This window comes from Pinus tabuliformis, chromosome 4_1 (genome assembly GCF_031772625.1).
Source record: "Pinus tabuliformis cultivar Carrire ecotype Pingquan chromosome 4_1, CPIR1, whole genome shotgun sequence".
NCBI lineage: Eukaryota > Viridiplantae > Streptophyta > Pinopsida > Pinales > Pinaceae > Pinus > Pinus tabuliformis.
This window is the reverse complement of record NC_142303.1, coordinates 725,984,423-726,010,100: the sequence shown is the minus strand read 5'-3', so window position 1 is coordinate 726,010,100 and position 25,678 is coordinate 725,984,423. Positions and strand designations below refer to the sequence as shown.

General features: G+C 36.6%; 1 protein-coding gene, 1 long non-coding RNA gene and 1 pseudogene across 3 annotated transcripts; all 3 read right to left on the bottom strand.

Moving 5' to 3' along the window:
* Nucleotides 1-13,242: 13,242 nt before the first annotated feature.
* Nucleotides 13,243-25,236, bottom strand: LOC149178191 (uncharacterized). 2 transcript variants are annotated; one of them, XR_016258834.1, is made up of 3 exons: nucleotides 24,893-25,236; nucleotides 24,646-24,796; nucleotides 13,243-14,130 (listed from the first exon to the last, which is right to left on the bottom strand). It is a non-coding gene; the product is annotated as an uncharacterized LOC149178191 (long non-coding RNA). The 2 variants fall into 2 exon arrangements; XR_016258833.1 differs by having other exon boundaries at nucleotides 13,263-14,130; nucleotides 24,646-24,738; nucleotides 24,893-25,232.
* Nucleotides 13,962-18,149, bottom strand: LOC149178193 (uncharacterized). The gene is made up of 4 exons (XM_089422016.1): nucleotides 17,243-18,149; nucleotides 17,089-17,131; nucleotides 15,692-16,999; nucleotides 13,962-14,130 (listed from the first exon to the last, which is right to left on the bottom strand). Exons 1-4 carry the CDS (start codon nucleotides 18,147-18,149, stop codon nucleotides 13,962-13,964), a joined length of 2,427 nt encoding a protein of 808 aa, XP_089278142.1.
* On the bottom strand, nucleotides 19,441-20,730 carry LOC149178192 (replication protein A 70 kDa DNA-binding subunit A pseudogene; annotated as a pseudogene).
* Nucleotides 25,237-25,678: the final 442 nt, after the last annotated feature.

Genomic DNA, 25,678 nt, shown 5'->3' with positions numbered 1-25,678 from the left:
TAATCATGGCCAACCAAGGTCAATCATGGTCAACTATGGTGAACCAAGGACAATCATGGTCAACCATGGTCAATCATGGTCCACATCACTCAAGCATGGTCAAACATTGTCATCTACCATGGTCTTATGCCACATTGTGACAAAGATTGTCTCAATATGAATATCAACCATGATCAACATGGTCAACCATGGTTCAACGTTGTATTGTGAGAGAGATTTTCTCCATATGGAAATCAATCGTGGTCAGCCATGGTCAACCATGGTTAATAAGCATGGTCATATTGTGGAAAAGATTGTATTATGGTCCCACATCACATTTCGACAACCATGGTCAACTATGGTCAACCATGGTCCAACATCGCATTGTGACAAAGATTGTATGAATATGAAAAACAACCATGGTCAACCATGGCCAACCATTTTCCAACGTCACATTGTGCCAAAGCTTGTCTCAATATGAAAATTAATCATGGTCAACCATCATGCAATGTCGCATTGTGACAAAGATTGTGTCAATATGAAAATTAACTGTGGTCAACCATTTTTATTTTAGGGTTTATAATATTTATCTTAGGGTTTATATACTTTGGGTTTATAATATTTATTCCTTAATATTATTCCCTTGGGTTTATAATCCCTTGGGTTTTTAGTATTAATTAGTTGGGTTTATTATTTCCTTAGGCTTAATATTATTCCCTTGGGTTTATAATACCTTGGGGTTTTAAAATTAATCCCTTGGGTTTATAATACCAATCCCTTGCGTTTATAATACCTTGGGGTTTTAGAATTAATCCCTTGGGTTTATAATATCAATCCCTTGGGTTTATCAATCATGGTCAACCTTGGTCCAAAGTCACATTGTGAAAAATATTTTCTCAATAAGAAAAGCAACCAATGTCACATTGTGACAAGGATTGTCTCTATATGAAAATCAACCATGGTCAACCATGTTCCAACATGACATTGTGTCAAAGATTGTCTCAATATGAGAATCAACCATGGGAAACCATGGTCAATCATGGTCAATAAACATGGTGACATTATGTCAAATATTGTTTCTTGGTCCAATGTCACATTGTGACAACCATGGTCATCCATGGTCCACCATGGTCCAATGTCGCATTGTGACAAACATTGCCTCAATATGCATATCAACCATGGTCAACCATTGTTCAATGTCGCATTGTGCCGAAGGTTGTCTCAATATGATCATGGTCAACCATAGTCCAACGTCACATCATGACAAATGTTGTGTCAATATCAAAGTCAACCATGGTCAACCATATTTATTTAAGGGTTTATAATATTTATATTAGGGTTTATATAGCTTGGGTTTATAATATTTATCCCTTCAGTTTAATATTATTCCCTTTATTTTATAATCCCTTGGCTTTTAGTCTCAATCCCTTGGGTTTATCAATCTAACGGTTTATATCCATTCGTTTTATCAATCCCTTGGTCCAACGTCACATTTTGACAACCATGGTCGTCCATGGTCAACCATGGTCGAATGTCACATTGTGGAAAAGATTGTCTCAATATGAAAATCAACCATGGCCAACCATTGTCCAACATTGCATTGTGCCAAAGATTGTCTCAATATGAAAATTACCCGTGGTCAGCCATAGTCAACGATGTTTATTTTAGTGTTTATAATATGTTTGAGCTTATATACCTTGGGTTTATAATATTTATCTCGTAGGTTTAATAATATTCCCTTGGGTTTATAATCCCTTGGGTTTTTAGTATTAATCCGTTGGGTTTATTGTTTCCTTGAGTTTATAATATATATCTTAGGGTTTATATACCTTGGGTTTATAATATTAATCCCTTGGATTTAATAGTATTCCCTTGGGATTTTAGAATGAATACCTTGGGTTTATCAACCTAAGGGTTCATATTCCTAAGGTATTATATTATTCATAGGGTTGATAATATTAATCATAGGGTTTCATATAAATCCCTTAGGTTTATAATCATGGTCGACCATGTGCAACTATGGTTCAATGTCACATTGTGACAAATATTGTCTTAATATGAAAATCAACCATGGTCAAATATCACATTGTGACAAAGATCATCTCTATATGAAAATCATCCATGGTAAAACATGGTCAACCATGTTTATTTTAGGGTTTAGCATATTTATTTTAGGGTTTATATACCTTGGGTTTATGATATTTGTCCTTCGACTTTAATATTATTCCCTTGGGATTTTAGTATTAATCTCTTGGGTTTATTATTCCCTTTCATTTTGTAATATCAATCCCTTCAATTTATTAATCTAAAGTTTCATATTCCTAGTGTATAATATTACTCAAAGGGTTTATAATATTAATCTTTGGGTTTAATATTAATCTTTGTGTTTATAATCATTTTCAACGTCGCATTGTGAAAAATATTATATCAATATGAAAATCAACCATGGTCAACCATGGCCAACCATTTTCGAATGTCACATTGTGTCAAAGGTTGTCTCAATATGAAAAACAATCATGGTCAACCATCCTCCAAGATCGCATTCTGACAAAGATTGTGTCAATACAAAAATCAAATAATATTTATCTTAGGGTTTATATACTTTTATTTTATAATATTTATCCCTTAATATTATTCCCTTGGGTTTATAATACCTTGGGTTTTTAGTATTAATCCGTTTGGTTTATTATTCCCTTGGGTTTAATATTATTCCCTTTGGTTTATAATACCTTGGTGTTTTAGAATTAATCCCTTGGGTTTATAATATCAATCCCTTGGGTTTATCAATCATGGTCAACCATGGTCCAACGTTACATTGTGACAAATATTTTCTCAATATGAAAAGCAACCAATGTCACATTTTGACAAGGATTCTCTCTATATGAAAATCAACCATGGCGATATTGTGACAAAGATTGTTTCTTGGTCGAATGTCACATTGTGACAACCATGGTCATCCATGGTCAACCATGGTCCGACTTCGCATTATGAAAAACAATGTCTCAATATGAAAATAAACCATGGTAAACCATGGCCAACCCCTTTTCAACGTCGCATTGTGCAAAAGGTTGTCTCAATATGAAAATCAATCATGGTCAACAATAGTCCAATGTCGCATTGTGACAAAGATTGTGTCAATATGAAAATCAACCATGGTCAACCTTGGTCAACCATGTTTATTTAAGGGTTTACAATATTTATTTTAGGGTTTATATACCTTGGTTTTATAATATTTATCCCTTGGGTTTAATATTATTCCCTTGAGTTTATAATCCCTTGGGTTTATATTATTTATCTTACGGTTTATATACCTTGGGTTAATAATATTAATCCCTTGGGTTTATAATATATTGGGTTTTAGATATAATCTCTTGGGTTTTAATATCAATCCCTTGGGTTTATCAATATAAGGGTTCATATCTATTTGGTTTATCAATCCCTTGGTCCAACGTCACATTTTGACAACCATGGTCGTCCATGGTAAACCATGCTCCAACTTCGCATTGTGACAAAGATTGTCTCAATATCAAAATCAACCATGGCCAACCATTGTCCAACGTTGCGTTGTGCCAAAGACTGTATCAATATGAAAAGTAACGATGGTCAACCATGGTCAACGGTGTTTATTTTAGGGTTTATAATATTTATGTTTCGGTTTATAATATTTATCCCTTGGGTTTAAAATCCCTTTTCTTTTTAGTAGTAATATGTTGGGTTTATTGTTCCCTTGGGTTTATAATATTTATCTTAGGGTTTATGTACCTTGGGTTTATGATATTAATCCATTCGGTTTAATAGTATTCCCTTGGGTTTATAATCATGGTAAACCATACGCAACTATGGTTCAATGTCACATTGTGACAAAGATAGTCTCAATATGAAAATCACCATGGACAACCATGGTCAAAAATCGCATTATGAAAAAGATCATCGCTATATGAAAATCAACGATGGTAAAACATGATCAACCATGGTTAGTTTAGGGTTTGTCATATTTATTTTAGGGTTTATATATCTTGGGTTTATAATATTTTTCCTTTGACTTTAATATTATTCCCTTGGATTTTTAGTATTAATCCCTTGGGTTTATTATTCCCTTGCATTTTGTAATATCAAGCCATTCATTTTATTAATGTAAGGGTTCATATTCCTAGGGTATAATATTACTCAAAGGGTTTATAATATTAATCTTTGGGTTTAATATTAATATTTGTGTTTATAATCATTGTTAACCATGGTCCAACGTCACATGGTTATAAAGATATTTCTCAATGTGAAAATCAACCATAGTCCTACATCGCATTGTTACAAATATTGTTTCCATATGAAAATAAATCATGGTCAATCGGTGATCCAACATCGCATTGTAACAGAGATTGTCTCAATATGAAAATCAACCATGGTCAACCATCATCGTTTTAGGGTTTATAAATTTATCTTAGGGTTTATATACCTTGAGTTTATAATATTGAACCCTTGGGTTTAATATTATTTCCTTGGGTTTATAATCCCTTGAGTTTTTAGTGTAAATCCCTTGGGTTTATTATTTCCTTGGACTTATAATATCAATCCCTTAGGTTTATTAATATAAGGATTCATATTCATATGGTATAATGTTATTCATAGGGTTTTTAATATTACTATTTAATAATAATAAATATAACTTTTATAAAAAAGATATTTATATTAAATTATATTTAATATAATTTTATTTTTATTTAATAAATAATAATAATTATGAATTTTTTTTGTGACTAGCGGAATTGGCAATGCCCCGTCTCTCGTACTCATGTTACATGGGGTCAATCCTCGACAATTTCCACTATAACCTCCGGGTGCAATTGCTTTGCCCCAAGCATAGCACATGAGTAAGATGAGGTTTGAACTTGTGACCTGCACAACAACAAGAATGCCTTATCAATGTGTTCGTTGGCCAACATGACACACCCTAGGGGCATAATAATTATGATTTTATTATTCTTATTATTTATTAATTATTTTTGAATTAGTTATTAATAAATAATGAATTAATTAGTTATAATTATGTATTAATAATGAATAAATTAACTTACTAATAATTTAACTAATAATTAAATGAATTATTTAAATAATTAACACTATTTATATTAATAGATATGATTAGCAATAATAATAACTATATATATATATATATATATATATATATATATATATATATTTATTAATATATTAGTAATATATTAACAATATTAATATATTAATTTAGCAGGTTAATTTAGCAAGTTAGATTTATAATATAGCATATATTAAGTTGATGCCTACAACGTATATCAAGCACATTAATTAATGTAGTTGTGCTAGTTTCATTATACATCTCATATTTCTAAAATTAAAAAAATAGAAAAAAATAACTAAATTATAATTTTATTTAAATTTGGTATTATTCTTGAATAGAATTAATATATAAGTTAAACATATATACATTTATGCCCACAAGGCATAGAATAGACGATGATGGGGTGTATTATTAAGTCATTTTGTGATGTGAAGGTCACAAGTTCGAAACTCTGTGGGCAAAAATCCAGTCATGTTAAGGGATGGTGTGGCCGAGGCCAAGTGCGATTCCCAGGTGCTTTTCATGGATTAGATGCCCCTGGGTCATGGTTTCTCAAACCTTAGGTCAAGCTTGATGTAATCTCTAATGAACACAGGCCACTTGATAAAAAAAAACATATATGCATTTAAAAAAACATGTAACAAGATTCTTAAGCATGGAGATTTATCGTCACTTAATCACGGATATTGTTAATTTTTAAATAGACTTTATTACAACACCATGGGCCAATACCATGGCTTATCAATACCCCATGCCAAAAAAAACAAAGTTCATTTCACAAGATACTTCTTCATATGATTTTTTTAACTAATTAATTTAATTAAAAAAGCACAAAAGGTATAATTTCTTTGGAGATAAATTTCAACCTTTGATTTGTGAATATTATTAAAAATATTTTAGAATAGTCCGTGAAGCTTAAATTTCTACCATCCACCTAATTACATAGGGTGTCTATTCTAGAATAGGGTTTCAACAATTTTAATTTAATTATCAATAATTATTAAGTGGATGGTAGATATTTAATCTCCGCCTAATATTCTAGAAAATTCATAGTAGTATACAAAAATCAAACATTGAGATTTATCTCCAAAATAGTTAAGTTTTTGTTTCCCATTTTAATTAAATTGATTAATTTAAAAAATTGTCATATGAAAAGTGTCATATGAAGTGAGTTATGTTTTATTGGGCATGTGGTATTGATAAGCCATGGTATTGTGTCATGGTATTCTAACACAACTTGTTTACAAATTAGAAATCTCCATGGTAAAGTGGGGTGAGAATTGTGTTCCATGTTTTCTTACATGTATTTATATTAACTTATAAATTAATTGTTTTTTATTTAATAATAATAATAATAATTTAAAATAAAATTATAATATAGGGAGATTTTTTTTTGGAAGTAATGGTTCCATGTATGTCGTGTATTAAGTTGTGATTGTGAGTTCCAAGGTGAAGTCATTGTGTGAGTTGTATATGAATTGTGTTTGAGTCATAGATCCACCTTCTTCAGATCTTATTATCTAGAAGTTGGTGATCTACACCTATATATGTAATTTGTTATGTGATCAATAAAATATATGGTGTGGTTTTTCATTGTGTGTGCATTCGTTCTGACACTCTCTTTAATTTCTAGTATGGTATCAGAGTTGGGTCAACCCTGACTATATCACAAGAAGGGCTAAGATCATGGAATTTTATCCTTGATACTCCTATGTACATAGCTTAGCCTAGGAGAATGCAAAATATTTTTTTTGTTCTGGATTGTGTATGTATAGAATTGATTATTTTGGTTTTTTTTCATTAGTGGAAAAAGGCATTGAATAAAGAGGACCTGTTGTTGTATGCATGAAGGAAAGATAAGCCATTCTTTTCTCTGTGTGTTCGTGAGGCTACAACGTGATGGAGAGAGTAAATACAAGTGAAGGTTGATGCCATCCCTGCCAAAATTGTTAGGATCCATTGCAGTGAAATTATTAGAGTTTTGCATGGTAGATTTGGCATCTTAATTGTTTGACTATGTCTGAGTTCTCTTGGGTGTTGATCTACATGTTTTGATATGACCTCTGATACAAAAAACACAATATGATACACTAACTATCTGAATATTATTTGATATGACATTAGGGGATCCTAGAGCATGTTGATGGGTTGTTTCCTTCCAATAGATGTGGGGAGTCTATGGTTTATGCTTAAACTTACGGTTACACAAACCTCGTATCTAGAATTTCGATGCATAGATATGTTACGTCCTGTGTGATGGAATGGAGCCTCCTTTAATAATGAGGGACCAAGCTGACATCAAAATCATTGTTGGCTACCACAAAAAAGGAATTCTAATCATTTTTGTTTGATTTCTCTTAACTGGCGAAACATTTCGAAATATTATGCCTCTACTACGATCTTGTTTTGCATTAGGTGCAATCCTTTTGATTTCAGTAATAGGTTTTTTATTTAAAGCATGGATTTGTTTTTGTAGTCTTTTTTATTGTCTTGTAATGAAACTGATATTGGTACTTCTTCTCCAAAGCATGCAAGGAAGAAATACATTCGATTATTAAGTGTTCTGGTTGTTGTGTCTGTGAGATTTTACAAATGATGCAGAATCACAAAGAATATGCCAATTATTAAAGACACCCATCGTGTTGCAGAAGCATTAGTTACAGGTTATTCTTAATAATGTCAAACTGATGTGACTCGCCATACTCCGAGAGCACCGTACAAGTTATTTTTATGAAAGGTCAAGTTGTATAATTGGTTGTTGAAGACATTTAATATCTAGACTATTATCCTAGATAATTGGTGAATATAATGGAAGGCCATATATTCATCATATGGTGGTAGTTCCATAGAATGATTCAGTATTGATATTGTCCTTTGGAAGGTCAAGAAGCGTCAATTCTGCAAGTTCGTCAACAATGGTTAGAAGCAATTATATTTTAAATGGAAGTCAAGTGGTAGCTCAAAGTTGTGGTGGTGAAGAAAAAGTGTTGTCTATGAGATTCTAAAGTGCATGTAAGTGCTAATGAAGACCATAGCAGATAGATATAACAAAATATTTGTATGTGTATTTCTAATATTTTATTTTTCATGTAAGCATTAAGGGAGGGTGTTAGAAGTAATGTTTCCGTGTGAGTCATGTGTATCATGTGTATTCCTTTTGTGATTGTGAGTTCCAAGATAAAATAATTGTGTGAGTTGTATCTTAACTATATCTGAGTCATATATCCAAAAAAATAATAAATTGAAAAAATATTTTTTAATAACTCCTTCCCTAACTTATTAAATACCATTATACTATTCTTTAAAAATAATCCTCAATATTAACATAAATTTTAACAATAATTTATAGAGAAACATTAAAAAAAATTCAGTTCATGACTCAAAATAATCGATATTGAAAAAATCATCATAATTAAACTCTTTATAAATCTTAAAATTATTATATTACACCACATTATATATTTAACAAAATATTTCAATAAAAATAAAGTAATTAAAAAATCTTAATTAATTAAACTTTTTATAAATCCTAAAATTATGATATTACACGACATTATATATTATATATTTATCAAAACATTTCAATGAAAATAAAGTAATTTAAAAATATTTCACTTAGAATGAGAGATAATTATAAATTATTTTTCATATATCATGTTTCCACAATTTAATGATATAAAATAGGGAAGAAGGATACCGGAGAGACACAGTGATTTTAATGCCTACTTTTGCATTTTTCAAAAGGTCTTACCAATATGATCAATTACGAAAATATTTTATGAAATAAATTACGAAAATAAAAAATACAATTAGGAAAACGTTGACCAGGAGAAGATGCTGGAGACTCAGAGATGGCGGAAGTGAAAAGAAGAGACAATCACGATGTACAGCAGCTGGGTGATGACGAGCCTTCCTCCGAGACGATAAGATCAATATCTAATAATACTTTTTTATTTAAAAAATTCAATTAGGCTTCCCGGGACAGTAAGATCAATATCTAATAATACCAACTCATTAAAAAATTCGATTGGTCAGCAGATTAGGAAAATAAAAATAATAATTAGCAATTGTCCCAAAAGGTACAAAGAGAGGCCGATAGGATTAGTAAAAGGAAGAGAGTTCTATAGATAGTCAAGCATATATAAAGTTGAGTAGTGAGGAAGGCAATAACCACGTTGAGCATCATGTACCAGTACATTTGATATTAAAAGAACAAAACCAAAACCAAACCATTCATATCAATATAGTAAGTGTAGAACGCGTTCATACTTAAAGGTCAATAGATTCAAAAGATTATTGGCAACACACTTTTTTTTAAGTAAAAAGTAAATTACAACGTTGCACATGGTAAATGAAAAGTGGCGAAATTTGTGATTTGCAAATATTAAAACAAATCACTTACATTACTAGTTGACACTACAACTAAAACATTAACGTTATTAAAATTTTGAAACCGATTTTAAATTCATGTATTGTATTTTTCAAAGTATGTTGGGAAATCTTGTTAAATAAGGAATGCAATTGGTAGTATAACCAACTTGTCTGCAATAATTATTAACATCACACCATACAAGTATCTGTAGACAGCAGTAACGCTTAGTCATGAAATTGCAAACAGAGATAAGCTCAGAACCGCCAAATACTACTCCAGAAATTGTAGATTCAAATTACCGTAAAAGCAATTAGGTCTTGTATTTGGGCTTACGAAATCAATTATGTAATCTGCGTATATCCTTTCAAAAGAGAAATATCGCCAACCAATGTTGCTTAAGGAGGGATAACCAGTTCTCTGACAAGGTCTTCACAACTGCTGTTGCATCAATATTAGTGTCAGAGGCAACAAAATTGTTCAGAGCAGAGTTGCCTTTTTCTTTCTTAAACCAAAATTAGGAAACTTTCGTATTAATCAAAAAGATGTTGTAGGAGAGCTAAACAGCAGAAGTACATTGTTCTTTGAAATTCCAGATAAGCTAGGCATTCCAGCTCCATGTCTAAAATTCCCAGTTTACAAAAGACTACTAACAAAGATTTCCAACAGTTCACACAAGTATAAATCCTGTAATAGCTTCCTAGTATTAGTAAAACTTTGAAATACATTAGAAAAATAAAAGATGTTACAGCTGTCAGCTTCTCCCATTTCTTGGGTAGAGTGCACTGGTTCCAAATCTCCTATTTCCATGGCTTCAAGGAGCTGCCACACAGTGTCTTCTTCCCTGATTTCTTTAATCTCTGCAGAGTGCAAGTTTATGTGATTGGAAGCACCTGAAATATCATTCTGACTTTACTGTGTGCTTCTTAGGAAAGCACATTCCATTTCCAATTGCATCACCCTTTGATTCAAATGGGGCAGAATCCTCATAATAGTATCATTCTGTGAAGAAATTTGATGATCATGATTTGTGCACCTGAAAGTCTCGCTTTACCTCTTCATTATAAATATACAGGACAATCTCAGAATTGATGTGCTCAGACAAAGGAGAATAGGCCTGAAAATGCTGAAAACCTGACCCAACTTATATGAAGGTTTGCCACTACAAATTTAAGTCTCCCAATGCAATAAATCAGAAAGGAAACCTGAAAATCCGGAGGATCTTGTAGTCAAAATGAGCCAGAGGTGAAATGTACAGAGGTAGGCAGAACTCTGAATAGAGCTTAAGATGAAAAGGACAGAATCCCACTTGAAACCAAAGCCTGGTTGCAGAGGATGACGAAGCAGAGTTTTTTTTGTTAATGAAGAAGGGGAAGGTAGATTATTCACTTTAGGGGGTATGTGAACACTTTGATTGAAGCACTTGATGCTTTAGAAGGGTTCATAGAAGCAATATTGAAACAATGAACCCAAATGAGGTGTGAACTTTTACTTCCTTGAGGAGATTGAAAACCTAGATTTAGATTTCTGTTAAAAAAATTATCATCTTATCTACCGCACTTTGCATTTTTAGAATTCTGTTTCTATTGTGTGTGTGGACAGGAAGGATATCATCCAACATGAAGCAGGGGTAGTTTGTATTAGTGAAGTGCTTTGAGGAGGTAATCAACCATCTAAAGAAATAGATAGCATCCTGAGAATGATTGGCACAGGGAAGTGAAAATGAACCCCATCAGAATGCCAAAAAAACATCAAAACATGCAAGAACAAGCACATGTGGGTGAAGGAAGCAAACCCAAAACATTAAAAAAGATATGGCAAAGGTATGGGCAAGTATTGAGCATACATCCCAGTTGGAGAAGAGATCCTGGATTTCGACAGTCTCCGAGAGACTAATGCATCTTTAAATGATGACTGAATGAAACCCTAGATACAGTCCAGCCAAGGCAGAACACAACTACATCTCTGAAGAATAGTATGCTTCCGACAGATGCTTGTGTGATTTGATGAAGACATAAATATTGCACATTCTTGATGAGAAGAGGAGGTTGCGGGGCCTTTGTTAATTGAAGAAGAGGGGAAAGATATATTTTTTGAAGGAAACCTTGATATTTAAAGGATGCCTTACAGATACAGAAAAATTTGGCCATATGCTTCTTGAATATCACCACTATAAACAAATAATAATGTATTTAAAGTTAGCAATTGTCTATGAAGGGATACGGTACACAAAAAATGACTTCAACTTCATAACATGTAGCAATTGAACCTTACAGGACCGTTGGGCTGGAATATAACCTTTATTAGCTCTTCAAGTGTACTAATTTCTGACATCTATTCTCTTCATCACTGCAGGTTACTGAGAGAGGAAGGCAGGAGTGCCATCTAGTTGCCACTGTTGGTAAATTTTCTGTCATCTGGAACTTTTGGCAAGTAAAAAACAGCGACATGTGTGTTACAAGGGCCAGAATGGGCTAAAAAGCTGCTATTGCTAGAAGATTGTTCCAAAAGATGAATCCAGTGTGGATAGCAAATTTATGCATGACAAATTTGCTATTACAAATTCTCCAGGAGCTCCACTTGTGGTTGCAACACCAAAGAAAGTGAGCTCTTTCAGCATAGCATCTTAACAATAACATCCATTTCACACTAATCATGGCGTTGAGCAATTAACTTAAGTGATGAACTATAAACAGTTGTACTGGCCTGTGCATATAACATTACAGACCTTATTGGGGTGGAGTAAAACTAAATTCTTTATAGATTTATAATCTGTTGTATAGCTGAGTGATGAACAGGAGCTATTCTGCTTGTAAGTCTGTGTAACTAAGCAGTTGAGAGTTTTAGAAAACAGAGTAATAGCAGTGTGCAACCCATTGTGTGTGTCTGGAGCAGCTTTGAAAGCTGAACATCCAAATGATATAAAACTCAAGTTTGTGTATGTGATGGAAGGGTAAAATGCTGACATGTTTTTGTTGTTTAATGTAGAAGGAATCTTGCCATCTGGGCTGTAGAGCCCAACCTGCTCTCTCGTATTGCAAAACACAGATCATTTAACCAACAAAAAGCACAGAGCAGTGGACCATGTACTGGATTGCAGAAGATGACAGATGTGAGAAATCATTTAGTTTCTGTACAAAGTTTCTATAATCATTTGTGCAACTCATTGGGATACGTGGTTAAGTATGTGGACGAGCTGAAGACAAAAAGAACCATGTAAGTCATGATTTCATACAATATCTTTCAACTTGGATAAAAAAACCACAGAGAACTGTTCTATCAAGTACGCGAACTCCTGTTCTGGGGTATACTGTATTCAATGGAAAAACAAATCATCTCAACTACAGTTAAGGAAGCAGCTGATGCAATTAAACCACGAGGAAATTTGATATGAAACCTTTCTCACTGATAAAGCTAAAAGTCAAAAAAACTGTTCTCCAGGCAGCAAAAACTTCCAGATGGCAACCAATGACACCATTTTATTTACCTTTCAAAAAGATGAACAGGACCTAAACTTATCCACATTATAAGCCAGCAGCTGTAATCTACAGTAAAGAATGTCAATTGAACAAACCTGTCCTCCAAAATGAAAATGATAGCACTTCTAATTTCCAAGGAGTAAAGGCCCAAGAGCCATATCTAGAAAATAGGAAACTAAAATAAATGAACTCACAATACTTGGCACTCTAGCATGCATCACCAAGCATGTGAAGAGCCCAAAATAAAAGAAATAGTTCATTATAAAGAAAACACCTTTACTGTCAAGAACTATCCTCATCTACTATTTTAATTGCAAATATGAATATGAAATGCATGAGACATAAAATTCCCATAGATTCCAGGGATTTGTGGTGCTGGACGTGTGTTATTTCTGAAGGAAAACCATAGTTTCTGTTTCAAAGCTGCATTGGCAGAAGGTACCAACTACTGGGCAGAGTTGAGTGCATTTTCGATACTGGAAAATTTAACAATAAAGAAAGGTACTGCTGAAATCCAGATACTGGGAGATTCATAGCTAGTCATCAACTGGGTAAATGATAAAAAACAATATGCAGATTTTGACCCTATCAAAACTAATAGAAAGAATTAAAGAGGTGAATGAAAATTTCCCTAATAGGTTGTTGTAAACATCGACCTATCTAAAGTGAGAAACGTGTTTCTTGATAAAAAAAGTTGTTGGTTGAATCATAAAACCCAAAACAAAGAGCAGTGGACCACGTACTTGAATACTCTTTGTCCATACAACAGAGAACAGTTCTATTAAGATATAACTAAACATGCCAGATATAAGTAAAGATATATACAATGAAAGTATTTGTTGGCTTCTAAGTATATGTACAATAAAAGCATTATGTAGAGATGTAATTGAGAATGAGCCGCTAATCATATATGCATGCTGGGCCATGGCATCGGCAACACCAGTTAGTGTTTATTGTGGTGCCATATTGTGCGAGCTGTTCCTGCAGTTGATGTCGCATCTGCCTGTGTGCATCCCTTTCATGGATGTGGATTGTAATCTTAAGTAGTTTCCTTATATTCTTTAACAACGTAATTGTTGGGCGCAAACGGTAAAGTGGCATGGATTGTTGTGGGAGGATCCTTGTCTGCATATCTTGTAATGTAAGTTCTTGTTGCTGGATTTCTTCGCAACACTCGTACAACTGTCGTAGGTAGCATGTATTCATACCTGTTGGCATCCAAAAAGTAAACACTGTAACTGACAATGAATATGTTTGACGAATTTGTTTGAATATTCGAAATGAATTAAACGATTCCAAATGAGTATAAAATCATATGAAATTAAATGTAATAGTAAGAAATCTATGCGAAACTTCGTTATGTAGTGAGTGGTGTTTACCATGTGGGTAATTCTGGAAGGCAGGTTGTATGATTGGCTAAAGTGTATTATCCTGGATAGATTTTGATGCAAGGAATGACTCCTCTTGCTGTCTACGCTTAAGATATGGATTCTTGTGCATTTGTGCAATGCGGGAGAATGGGAATGCTGGATTGATGTGTATGTCCGCTAGTGACCGCACTCTTGAAATTGCAGTGAATGTTAGCCCTTGGCGTTCTCTGGTGCCGATGTCCACTGTTGCTTTGTCTAATGTCATTCCTTGTGACTTGTGTATCGTTAAAGCCCATGCCATTTGAAGTGGTATCTAACGGTGTGCACCCCTTGTGATGGGAGGAATGGGTACATACGTTGGGTGTGAAATGTCCCACAGTCTTCCTCTGTATTGTTGAAAGTCAACAACCACAAAGGATGGTAATGCTGGGGGCTTTGAGCCAGTTGAATAAAATATTGAGATGACCTTCCCAAGCGCGCCATTGACAAGGCCTGCATGTACCCATAAGTTGCTTGTGAGCATAACTTTTTGTTCATTGCATAGGAGCACCTTTGCAGGTAGGTGCTCATCTTCTGTTGTAGTAGGAGTTTTCTGTCTTTGTTGTTCCGCAGAGGAAAGTGCTACTGGGATGTTCAATTGTTTGAGCATTTTCTTATTATGCAAGACAACTGCGTTGTTTGTTGCGAATAGGTGCATGGACTCGTCGAATGTGCATTTCTCTTCATGTGTAAGAGAGGAACTTGTTCTTGACATTAGATGTTGCAGTGCAGTGCCGCGCGATGTCCCAGCATATAAAGGAATGTCTTTTACAGGTGGTAGTTGGCCTAAATCTCTGACAAGGATAATTGAGCGATTACCAAATGGTGTATTCCGATGAAGAGGTAATGCCTCTCTTAGACAATCGTCAATGATAGAAAGCATTTTTGGACCAATGAAGCTCATTTCGTCAATGAGGATTTATTCTACATGACGGAGTTGCTCTTGCAGGTGTAGGAACGGCTGCCCTTCGAGAGGATGCATTGTCTGGATAGGGATATGAAGGGCAGAATGAATTGTGAGGGCATTTATGTTGAAAGCTGCAACGCCGGTTGGTGCAAGTAACAATAAAGGGTTTTTGTTGGCTGGCGAGTTTTCCACAAATGCTTGGTGAAGGCATTTAATCAAATGGGATTTTCCTGTGCCAGCTGTTCCTTGTACGATGATCTTCCGTGGGGATTTTGGCGAAGGGGTTTTGAAGTGTGAAAAAACAGCGGTGAAAGCTATGCTTTGGGTGGGGGATAATGTATGCTCATGGGGAAGGTTGGAAAATGAATGATGTTGGTGTTGAATGGGTGAGCGGTTGAATTCAATGAAATTGATGGCAGTTTCTTGCAAGGGGGAGGGACAGTATTTTGTGACCAATTGTGGTTGACATCGAAGTCGCGGTAGCCAATCATGTCGAGGTCATCAATTGCAATATTGTAACCTGGGTGTAGTTGAGAGAGGATTTGCCATTCATTCATCTGAATGGAATCAGGGGGGGTGGGTGGGGTAGGTTGATCTTCAGTAAGTGGGCTTTGTGGGTTTTCGGGTTCGCGATGGACATGCCATGCTGTATATGCACCCTTTTTTTGTTCCCAGTGTGCAATAATTTCTGCATCAGTTGTACCGATATCATCAGGGAGTGTTCGGGAGGGGAAATACAAGATTAATTCACTCCAACAGAAGGTGGCATAAGAAGGATTAGTAGAGGAAGGAATGACATTGTAATGGGGCAAAACATGTACAATCATTGGGGGGAATATGTGTTTCCAGGGGTTTCTTCTCCGCTGGGCAGAATATGACCACGAGCGAGCAGCTTCAAGGAGGGGCAGTGCTTCTAGTGAGGCAGGCCTGTTCATATACGCAACGATAAAGTTGGGTGTCGAACCAGGATTTTCAGTATCTTGCGAAACACGTTTGAAAACAGCCCTGTTGACATTCAAAGAACGGAATGTACGGCTGCAAAGAGAGAGAGGTAGCTTTTGTAACATATGGCATATTTCTTGTGCACCAATGTCTCTATCTGCAATGGTTTCTGTAAGGAGTTTCCGGATGACACCACTAGTAGGTGCTTCTGGAAGGGCACTTTGTGATAGTCGCGATAGCATTTGACGGTAGCTCTCAGATCTTGTCTCTGCTTTTGTTGCATATTTTGAAATATATTTCAATACAGCATGGCGAGAAAGGACTGGTTGGCAATCAACATTTGCTCTGCAAATAGAGAGTAGGTCGGTGTTGTGAATATTCAATCTTTCATCATTGCGAGCAGGGACATAGGTTTTATGACCCTTATCATCAATGAAAAGTGAAGAAGTGGACTTCAATTCCCACGGTACTCCATATCGGCAGCTAAGCACATTGTCTTTCTTACGAAGACAGGAAGATTCATGACACTTTGTATGACGTTGCACGCAGTTGACAAGCTCTGTGTAGTCTTCAAATTGATTGGATGCGAATATTGCTGCTGTGTCAAGGAGACACCGGTTATGAATTGTTGACTGGTGAAGCGGAATAGTTCGGTGTTCTGCTTGCCATGGATTCCAAGCAGTTACGTAGTGGTCGAAATATTTTTGTGCATTAGCAATTTCTAATGCATTGTCCCAATCAAGTGTGTCCATGTCTGGTGCATTTTGTAGCCAAAGGAAGCCATGAATGTGTGCGGATCCTCTATGTTGCCATTCGTATCTGAATATAACATGAAGGGTACATTCAGTTAATACATGTATATGCAATGTATAAAATTAATGTAGAGGGATATGGATATCAAATAATACCTGCACCAGTAGTCGGTTGCATGGAGGCCTTTTTGAAGGATTTCTTCAAGGAAAATTGTAAATCTACAATGCATATATTGGGCTGTTAGATGTGGGTTTTTAATTATGTTTTGGATTTTCCATTGGAAGGGGTTGACTGAAATGGAATGAATACTTGTCGGCATGATCATGTGCAAGTCATGCCATTTAGTATCAGCTGCACTGAGAGTGAAGAAGAATGTTGGGCTTCCTATTTGCGTGATCATGTCAGTTAGCTCAGATCGGCGTTTGTTCCAGAAAGACCGTGTTCCTCGTAGAGCTGACCCAAACCTCATTATTTGCTCTGGCAATCTTGAATCTGGAGAGTCATGAAGACATTGGCGTAGGTCTGACACCGTTGTTGGCAAGTTATTCTCAATGTACTTCTTCACGAAAACACTGGCTGTTGCTTGGCTACGGTGGCACATTAGAATGTTATAAAGATAGTAGCGAAATCTTGGGTGTTGGCCAAAGCGGTTATCATGGTAGTGAAGCAAGTGTAAAGCATATTCATGCATTTCAACTTTTGTAAGTCTCGGTTGCATGATCATTGCAATGCCTGTAGGGAAGAGTGTGGGGAATGCCATGGCAAGGAGGCCAATGGTGTTGTATTCATTTATAGCGATTGGAGATATTGGAGGCCAATCGATAGAGCTTGTTGAACTTGAATGGGTCGAGTGCAAATAGTTACAAATGTGGTCACACTCGGTACATGAATTTGGGAGGACTGGAACGAAAGAAGAGGGTTGGATTTCTAATGGAGGTAGCATGACATCATCAGGATTATAAGTGGAATCAGTAGTGGTTTGATGGGGTTCAAAAGAGGAGGTGGTTACACTGTGGAGAAGAGAAGAAATGTCTGTAGGGAGATCTGGCAGCGTAGAAATTGTAGATGAATTCAATTGAACATCACGGTAGTAAGGGTCATATTTTATTTTGTATTCAAGGGCTGCAAGGACACGTGATTTGCAAACGTAGAATTCGTAAGCCTTTTCAGATGGATTTTGCCTTTTCACAATGAGGATGTCTAAGTCAGAGAGCATCCGGGGTAAGTATTTGGCAATACTGGTGATATCTTGAGGGAAGCTAATTGTATGGCCACTATATTTATATTGACCACCACGGGAATGAGTGACTTGTAGAATGGGGTTGACACGTGCGATGAGCATTTCTTCAACTTGGGTTAATTGGTGAAGGACACAGGGTTGTTCTCCAGGGTCCATGTTGTTTAGTTCAGAAAAACGATTGGTAGATTTAGATGATGCACAACGAAAACAAGAGAGTCTATTGTGGAAGAGCTTTGTTTTCATTCCTGGGTATGCTTCCTTGCATGTTGTGCAAACATGCAAGGTAGAAAGTCCATCAATCCTTTCTCGAAAGCGACGGTGTTCTTCGTTAAGGGGAGGGTTATATTCATTTGAGGTGGGAAGGGATGTAGAGGAAGTAGTAGGGTTGTTGTGCTGTTCATAAAGTAGTCGACGTCGTGCATTTATTCGATCCTTTTGTTGTGCATAAAGAATACGCCGCCGCTTGTTTTTGTCCGCAAGTTGATTGTTTGGTGGCATATCTAAACAAGTACAAGTAGTAGTTGTTAGTTTTCGTAAACAAATAGTGCATGTTTGGTATCTCATTTTATTGTGTGCACAACCATTGTGAAATTGGAATATTATATTTTGAACATAGATTTAATTTTTTTTTAGTTGAACATCGATGAAGATAGGTAGATTAGGTAGAAGGGAAAACATGCAATTAGGAATGATATGAAACCATATGTTATTTCAGTATCTATCATTGAGAGGAGAGAAATAAGATTAAAAATATTTTGTTCCCTTTTCTTAGGAAAATTTTTGTTTGACATGTTTTAGCGATAAAATGAATAGCTTAGCAAGCAAGGGATCAATGTGTAGCATGTAGACAACGAATGACAAAGATATGTAGTGACTCTTTACATTTGTTGATATTTATATTACGTAAAATGTGAATGGCAAACATACATATGTTGGAATGAATGGAAGAGAGTATTTTCACTGAAAACTACAGGTTTCATCATAATAACATGGGTGTGTAATTTACAAAGATGAGACAATTAGTTGTGTGGAAATGTTTGTTTATGTACAAACAGGCGTGGTAGATGACGCGCTAAGAAAAAGTTCACAGGCGGCGAACAATACGTCGTTTTGAAGCGGACAGTGCTTGAATTTCAGTGAGGGCTTCCTTGCATGCAGAGGCATATTGAATTTCCTCTGAATTGATCAGTATTGGTTGCAAGCGTTGAACACCGTTGAAGTAATCTATTTTAATGGAAAGTGTTAGCTGGAAGCGGTGCCCTAAAATCTAGCCACAAATTTCCTGTAGATCAGTTGGTTCGATAGAAAGTAGGAACAGGTCTTTAGCCGTGATGCCCATGAGCTCGTTCCCTGCATCATTGAAAACTGTGACGTTCTGTAGATTCCCGGTGTGGTCATGTAGCTCAATTTTAAGTTTGTAATGGTAGTCACATTCTGGGAAGTCACCGTTACATTTTGTACAATGCCAAAGATTGTTAGAATGCTCCACAACCTTCTTCATGCATTGTTTTCCATTGAAATCTAGTGGACATGCTAGAAAGTAGAAGTCATCCATATGAAGAGCAGTAATTGTTGCTCGAACTGAAACCCAGATTGCTTTATCAGAGGGCTGCATGCCAGCAATCTCATGAAACGTCTTTCGTGGCAGGGCACGTTTCGAAGCAACACCATAGTTTCTACTCAAAGATGGAGAAGAAGAGCTATAGCCGGTTTCACGGAACCATGCATGTAGTTGCTGAGTTTCTTCAACCTGTGGATTTATTGTGAGAGTGCTCGTTGGTATCGTCCCTATTGTGGTGCCATTAAATTCAGACACGCGGCCTCCTTTGATTGCAAGAATTGGTGGGTTGTCGAAAGAGTAGAATTCAGAAAGATGTTGTCCGATATAGTCACAATGTTCTCCCCATAATGTTACATCAATGCTAAAACCCGATCTGTCCTTTAGTATGAGTGTTTTCCTTAATGTCTCACTTCCATCTTTTCGGCGAATTGTTGATGCAGGTGACGTGGAAGTAACAACACCAATGACATCTACATTTGTATTTGGAGGTGCATTTTTTACGTCAGCAATATTCTTGAAGTGAAAGCTCTGGTAGGGAAACGTTGGATCATCTGTAGGACATGGATTGATAGTGGAAGCAGCAAACAAGTAACTCTCCCATTTGTTCTTGAGGTGGTTGTAGTTTGGATTTGCTTCTCTCACTGTGCCATTTGATACAATGTATAGTTGCCCAACCTGAATTAGATTGTAAAGAGATTCGGCCAGTTCAGCAAATGCAGAAAGGTGGATCTCTTCCTTATCACGGTTGATAAGGTCAAATCCGAAAACTTTTCCTGAGCCTCGCACATTGTTGTATGACTTCAATGATGTCTTCGCAGATGCTCTACCTTGGATAGACCAATACTTTCGGTAAGGGTTGAGTGCCGTGAATGGAATTGTTGTAGCTGTTGCCGTAGTTGGTGGGGTAACTGAAGAGGGCAAGGTAGCTTCAGCTGACGAAGAGCTAAATTGGGATGAACCCGCCTGTGCATGTTGCAACGTCGATGTGTCCTTCATCAACGCTGCTGTGCGCTTCACAACTTCAAGCTCAACGACTCGGATGGACCTTATGTAAACAAGTAAGAAATGAATTAATAAAGATTCCATTTTCCTTCTTTTGATGCAAAAAACGGCTAGGCAGGAAAAAGTAAAAGAGGGTGATTTCAAACGGTGGGCCTTACGAGGAGTTTTGGAGCACTGTGCAAGCTACTTTTTTGAGCAGAATTATTGATCCAATTTGGATGTCTCCAGAGACAACTTGTGGGCCATATGCGGATGGTAGCAAAGTCTTATGTTGATGTGCTCCATCAGATAGAGTAATGTGGAAGTGCGAGGATGTTGTTTTCAATGAGGTAACGGAACCTACATCGATTATTTGAAGTAGTGGTTGGAGCTCGGTGCAACCATTCAGCAATAGAGGAATGGCATTGGGTGTCAAGGTTGTCTCCATAATAGAACAAGAGGTTTCTTTTTCCCGTGAGGGGAGTACCTGCAATTCATCAATTTCAGCACAATACAGAATTCTAGTCAAAGAAGATGTGACATGAATGGGGAATCTAATCTAAGAAGGCTAACTGTTGATGGTGAAACAATAATAAGGGCACAACCTACACGGGGAGGAGAATAACCTCTCATATTAACGACCGAAGGTAATCCACGTTAACTAAATGCTTGTTATTTGATTCAGGGAAAAGCTACATATTGTTGGAATTTAGAAGCACCTTAAGCGGCTCAAAAATGCTTATAGTCTTACAGTACCGGCAAAACATCAATGAAATAGGAAAATTTCTCAGCCTATCCTAATACTGATCCTACACATTAAGAGATGTTGTCCAATCAAGGCATTTGCCATGTATTTCACTCACTTAATTTACCCTTTCCAGACCCTTCTAAAAGGCTGACTGGACTCCATATGGCTTTGTAATAATTTATGATATATTAAGTATCATGTGAACAATGCACAATTTTTTTTTCTTTAATATGATATATTCGGGTGTACTCACTGTGCTTGTGCATTTCTGCACATTTTAGGGATGTTGAAAAGGAGGCATTGCATATAGTGAACACGCTCTTCAAACACCATGTATAGCTATTGAATCTGAAAGTTCACACAGTCCTTCAGTCCAGGCATATAGAAGAACTATCAGAAACATGACCCTGAAAACAGCGGCCAGACCATACGAGCAATCAGATTCCATCAGTCACATAACAGTGGCCAGATTGCGGACTATCATGGGCAGTTTCTATTTATTTGCAGACTGACCAATCGACCTAAATGCAGCGATCTGCAAAAGAGGAGTAATTCAATTCCCATTTTCTTCAGGGAAAAGCTACATATTGTTGGAATTTAGAAGCACCTTAAGCGGCTCAAAAATGCTTATAGTCTTGCAGTACCGGCAAAAATGAAATAGGAAAATTTCTCAGCCAATCCTAATACTGATCCTACACATTAAGAGATGTTGTTCAATCAAAGCATTTGCCATGTATTTCACTCACTTAATATACCCTTTCCAGACCATTCTAAAAGGCTGACTGGATTCCATATGGCTGTGTAATAATTTATGATATATTAAGTATCATGTGAACAATGCACAATTTTTTTTTTCTTTAATATGCTATATGCTGGTGTACTCACTGTGCTTGTGCATTTTTGCACATTTTAGGGATGATGAAAAGCAGGCATTGCATATAGTGAAGACGCTCTTCAAAGACCATGTATAGCTATTGAATCTGAAAGTTCACACAGTCCTCCAGTCCAGGCATATAGAAGAACTGTCAGAAACAGGACCCTGAAAACAACGGCCAGACCATACCAACAATCAGATTCCATCAGTCACATAACAGTGGCCAGATTGCGGATTATCATGGGCAGTTTCTATTTATTTGCATCCTGACCAATCCACCTAAATGCAACGATCTGCAAAAGAGGAGTAATTCAATTCCCATTTTCTTTTTGTACAAAGTTTAGAAGATCGAAATGGAGTATGATGTCAAAGGAGAAAGAATGTGGGCAGTTTGAATATAATTTTAGCCTTACCAACCCATGTAATTTCATGACCGGAAACGAAAGGCTTTGAATGACCTCACCTAATACCTATCCTTAGGTGTCGAATTGTTAGTATGACCTCACCTCCTAACTATCCTTAGGTGTGGAATTGTTAGTATGTCAGTTTCTCCCTCCACAAATGATGCAAAGAAGGCCCTTCAAGATGCCACATCCAGCCTTTAAAGGCCTCCCAAGCGCTCCTTTCCTCCACAAAACCAGTAAGTACAATCTCTATGTATCCTCCAAAATGGGTAAGTGGACTTTCAAAGTTTTTTGTTGTCACATCCGTAGAACTCATGAACAAATTTGAAATTTCCAAAGGGGCCAACCCCAAGTCTCACATGCACAGGTCGGCCCAATTCATATTTAATAAACAGATCAGCCCAGTTAGATGATACAAACCTCAAAGGTCTAGAGAAACCATCTGGATGAAAAGAACAGTTTACATAGATTACTAAGCATGGTCAGTACAATGGTCACACTTTTGACTAACCATGATACATAATACAAATCATCACGATGACACAACTGATCATGGAACCACGGGCTCTAACATTATCTAGAAATATGCATGAGATAGGCTCAGATGTTGGAAGAAATTTAGCGAAGAAAGTACACTAAAGTGAAAATGAAAGGTAAAAGTGTTGAATTCCAGCATTCTGCAATTCAAATAGAACCCTCAATAGCGCGTAAAATAAGGGCCACTGTGAAATATTAAGCTTCTTTCCTCCTTCATTCAAACAGGAAAGCAATATATATGTCTCCATAAAGGATGAAACTTAAGGATCCTTTCATCAGCAGTAGTTTTTCTTCTAGTCAAAGCCCTAAAACCTTGTGATTCAGCCACTGGCCCATCAACTTATCAACCAAAAACTTTTGAACAAATAAAAGAGCCTTACTCCTGGGAAATGGAATAGTTATTTTCTTTGACACTTCTAATAACTTCATGAGGAAACATACTCTCTCTGGTTGATGAGCTCCATGCTGAAAAAAACAAGAATGGCTTGGACGATCTTACCAACAAAGTTTCCTCGCCAATGGAAGATATTTCAAGTACCAAACAGAAGCTTGCTATGCAACTTCTAGAGACAGTGATCCCAAATCTCTGCAGGGGAAACATTATCACCAAAATTAATCCATAAATATCTGACAAACTCCACTTGCTTAATCCTTTCCCATGGCCTCACCAAACAGTCAAGGGTGACCTCATCTCCTACAATCTGGAAATCAGTTTTGAGATCACTCACTTATAACTGCACCCAAGGCTTTACCGAATTATTTTAGAAAAGCCAGTGTTCCTTCAACAAAATCTGGTGTAAGCTGGGCAGAAGGAACAAAGTACTAATATCGTGTTTGCTAATAGAGCTCAACAACTCCACAAGATACCGACAGGACTCAATAGACCCATCTTTTGGGGGAATGCCGAAGATAAAAAACACCTCCTATATAACGAATATGCCAGTTTTAAAACTTGCAAATCAGGGGCATGCCAGTCAACATTCTGATGGCGGACAATCTTCCGCCTTAAGATAATATTTTTTGATAGCTTGGCATCACAATGATATAATTACAACAACAAGCACTGGATTTAAATTGCAGGCTGGTTTTTGCTACAGCCAAGAATTAACTTGAAGGGCTTTGCAAATTTACCACGTTGCAGGACATGAATTTCAGTTACTAGTTTCAATAACAGTGTGCCTGGAAAACTTCCAGGACGACTTCAAAAGCAAAATGAATTCACACAGGCATGATGGGCATTAACCACAAAACAATTTGTCGCAATTCATTGTAAAGCTGATGGGCATTACAACATTATTGTGGAACAAAAAAATTTCATATATAAATAAACATCCAAAGACTAAGAAAGAAGCCATGAACAAACTTGCCTGGAGCGATCACCTCTGTCACGGCTAAACTTGCAGGTAATCTTCAGGGCGTCAGGGATTTAGGGTAAAAATTGACCACGTGATGAAAGCTACCTGCAGCGAGTTGGCAGCAGGGGTCAAAACCCTAGCTGTAGTGGAGAAAGCCGCCTCTCTTCATAACCAAAAAAGACGCAGCAGCAATACTTGCATTCAACAGACCGATGGATAGAATGAATGAAAAGAAAATGAACACAGAAATAGCGATCACCTCTGTCACAGGTAAAAATGGGCTGATGAACTTTTCCTTGCGCTTGCAAAATGTGAGGACTGTCTTCAGGGCGTCAGGCTGTCGAAGAAACTGGAAAACAAACCGTGAATCACAGACTGCTCTAACATCCAAAGGAACCCCAGAACAGTTAGACGACGCCGCCATTCCCTCGCAGAACATAAATATCCACGACGCCTGTTCCGCTCTATTTTGACGCCACTCCCTCGCAGAACCGTCCCGCTCTACCTGTCACACGAGACTGAAAAACCCCTGGTTTTGCCATGCGGAATCCGATGCCACGTGTCAGTCTGAGGGCCTCGTTTTGCCATTCGGAATCCGATGCCACGTGTCAGTCTGAGGGACAAAGGGACGACGAAAGTCCCTTTCAAAGGAAGGCCTATCGGCCTAAAAAAGGGCACAATTATGAAACTAAAGAGAAGAAGTTGGTCGAGACTTCTAAGCCTGTGTTAGCACGTGTACCTCGCGCTATTCACGATGAATCCCCGCGAAATATCCAGCACAATCGCCAATCCGAAGCAGCCCATCTCCACCGTGCACATAACCAGCTAAGTCAACAGCAAAGGGAAGAATACGGTGAAGAATGTGATAAATGTGTTGGGCACACAATGCTTCGAGGTTGAAGGAATTTCTAGATAAAAAATAGCAACATATGCAGATAACTGTGCGATAGATATATAGATAAATATGGCGGCAACAAACGCCATTTTTATGGCTTCGACAAAGTAAGAGTATGATCTACGTCAATGGAATCATGAGTGTGAGAGT

What these genes read in the sequence shown, in the direction of transcription:
- LOC149178193 (XM_089422016.1), bottom strand. Translation starts at nt 18,149, where the DNA reads ATGCTCTCTGACTTAGACATCCTCATTGTGAAAAGGCAAAATCCATCT. An exon ending in GCAACCGACTACTGGTGCAG is followed by an intron (nt 17,000 to 17,088) that starts GTATTATTTGAT and finishes TGTTATATTCAG; the next exon opens with ATACGAATGGCAACATAGAG. An exon ending in TTCGATGTCAACCACAATTG is followed by an intron (nt 14,131 to 15,691) that starts GTCACAAAATAC and finishes GGATGCCAACAG; the next exon opens with GTATGAATACATGCTACCTA.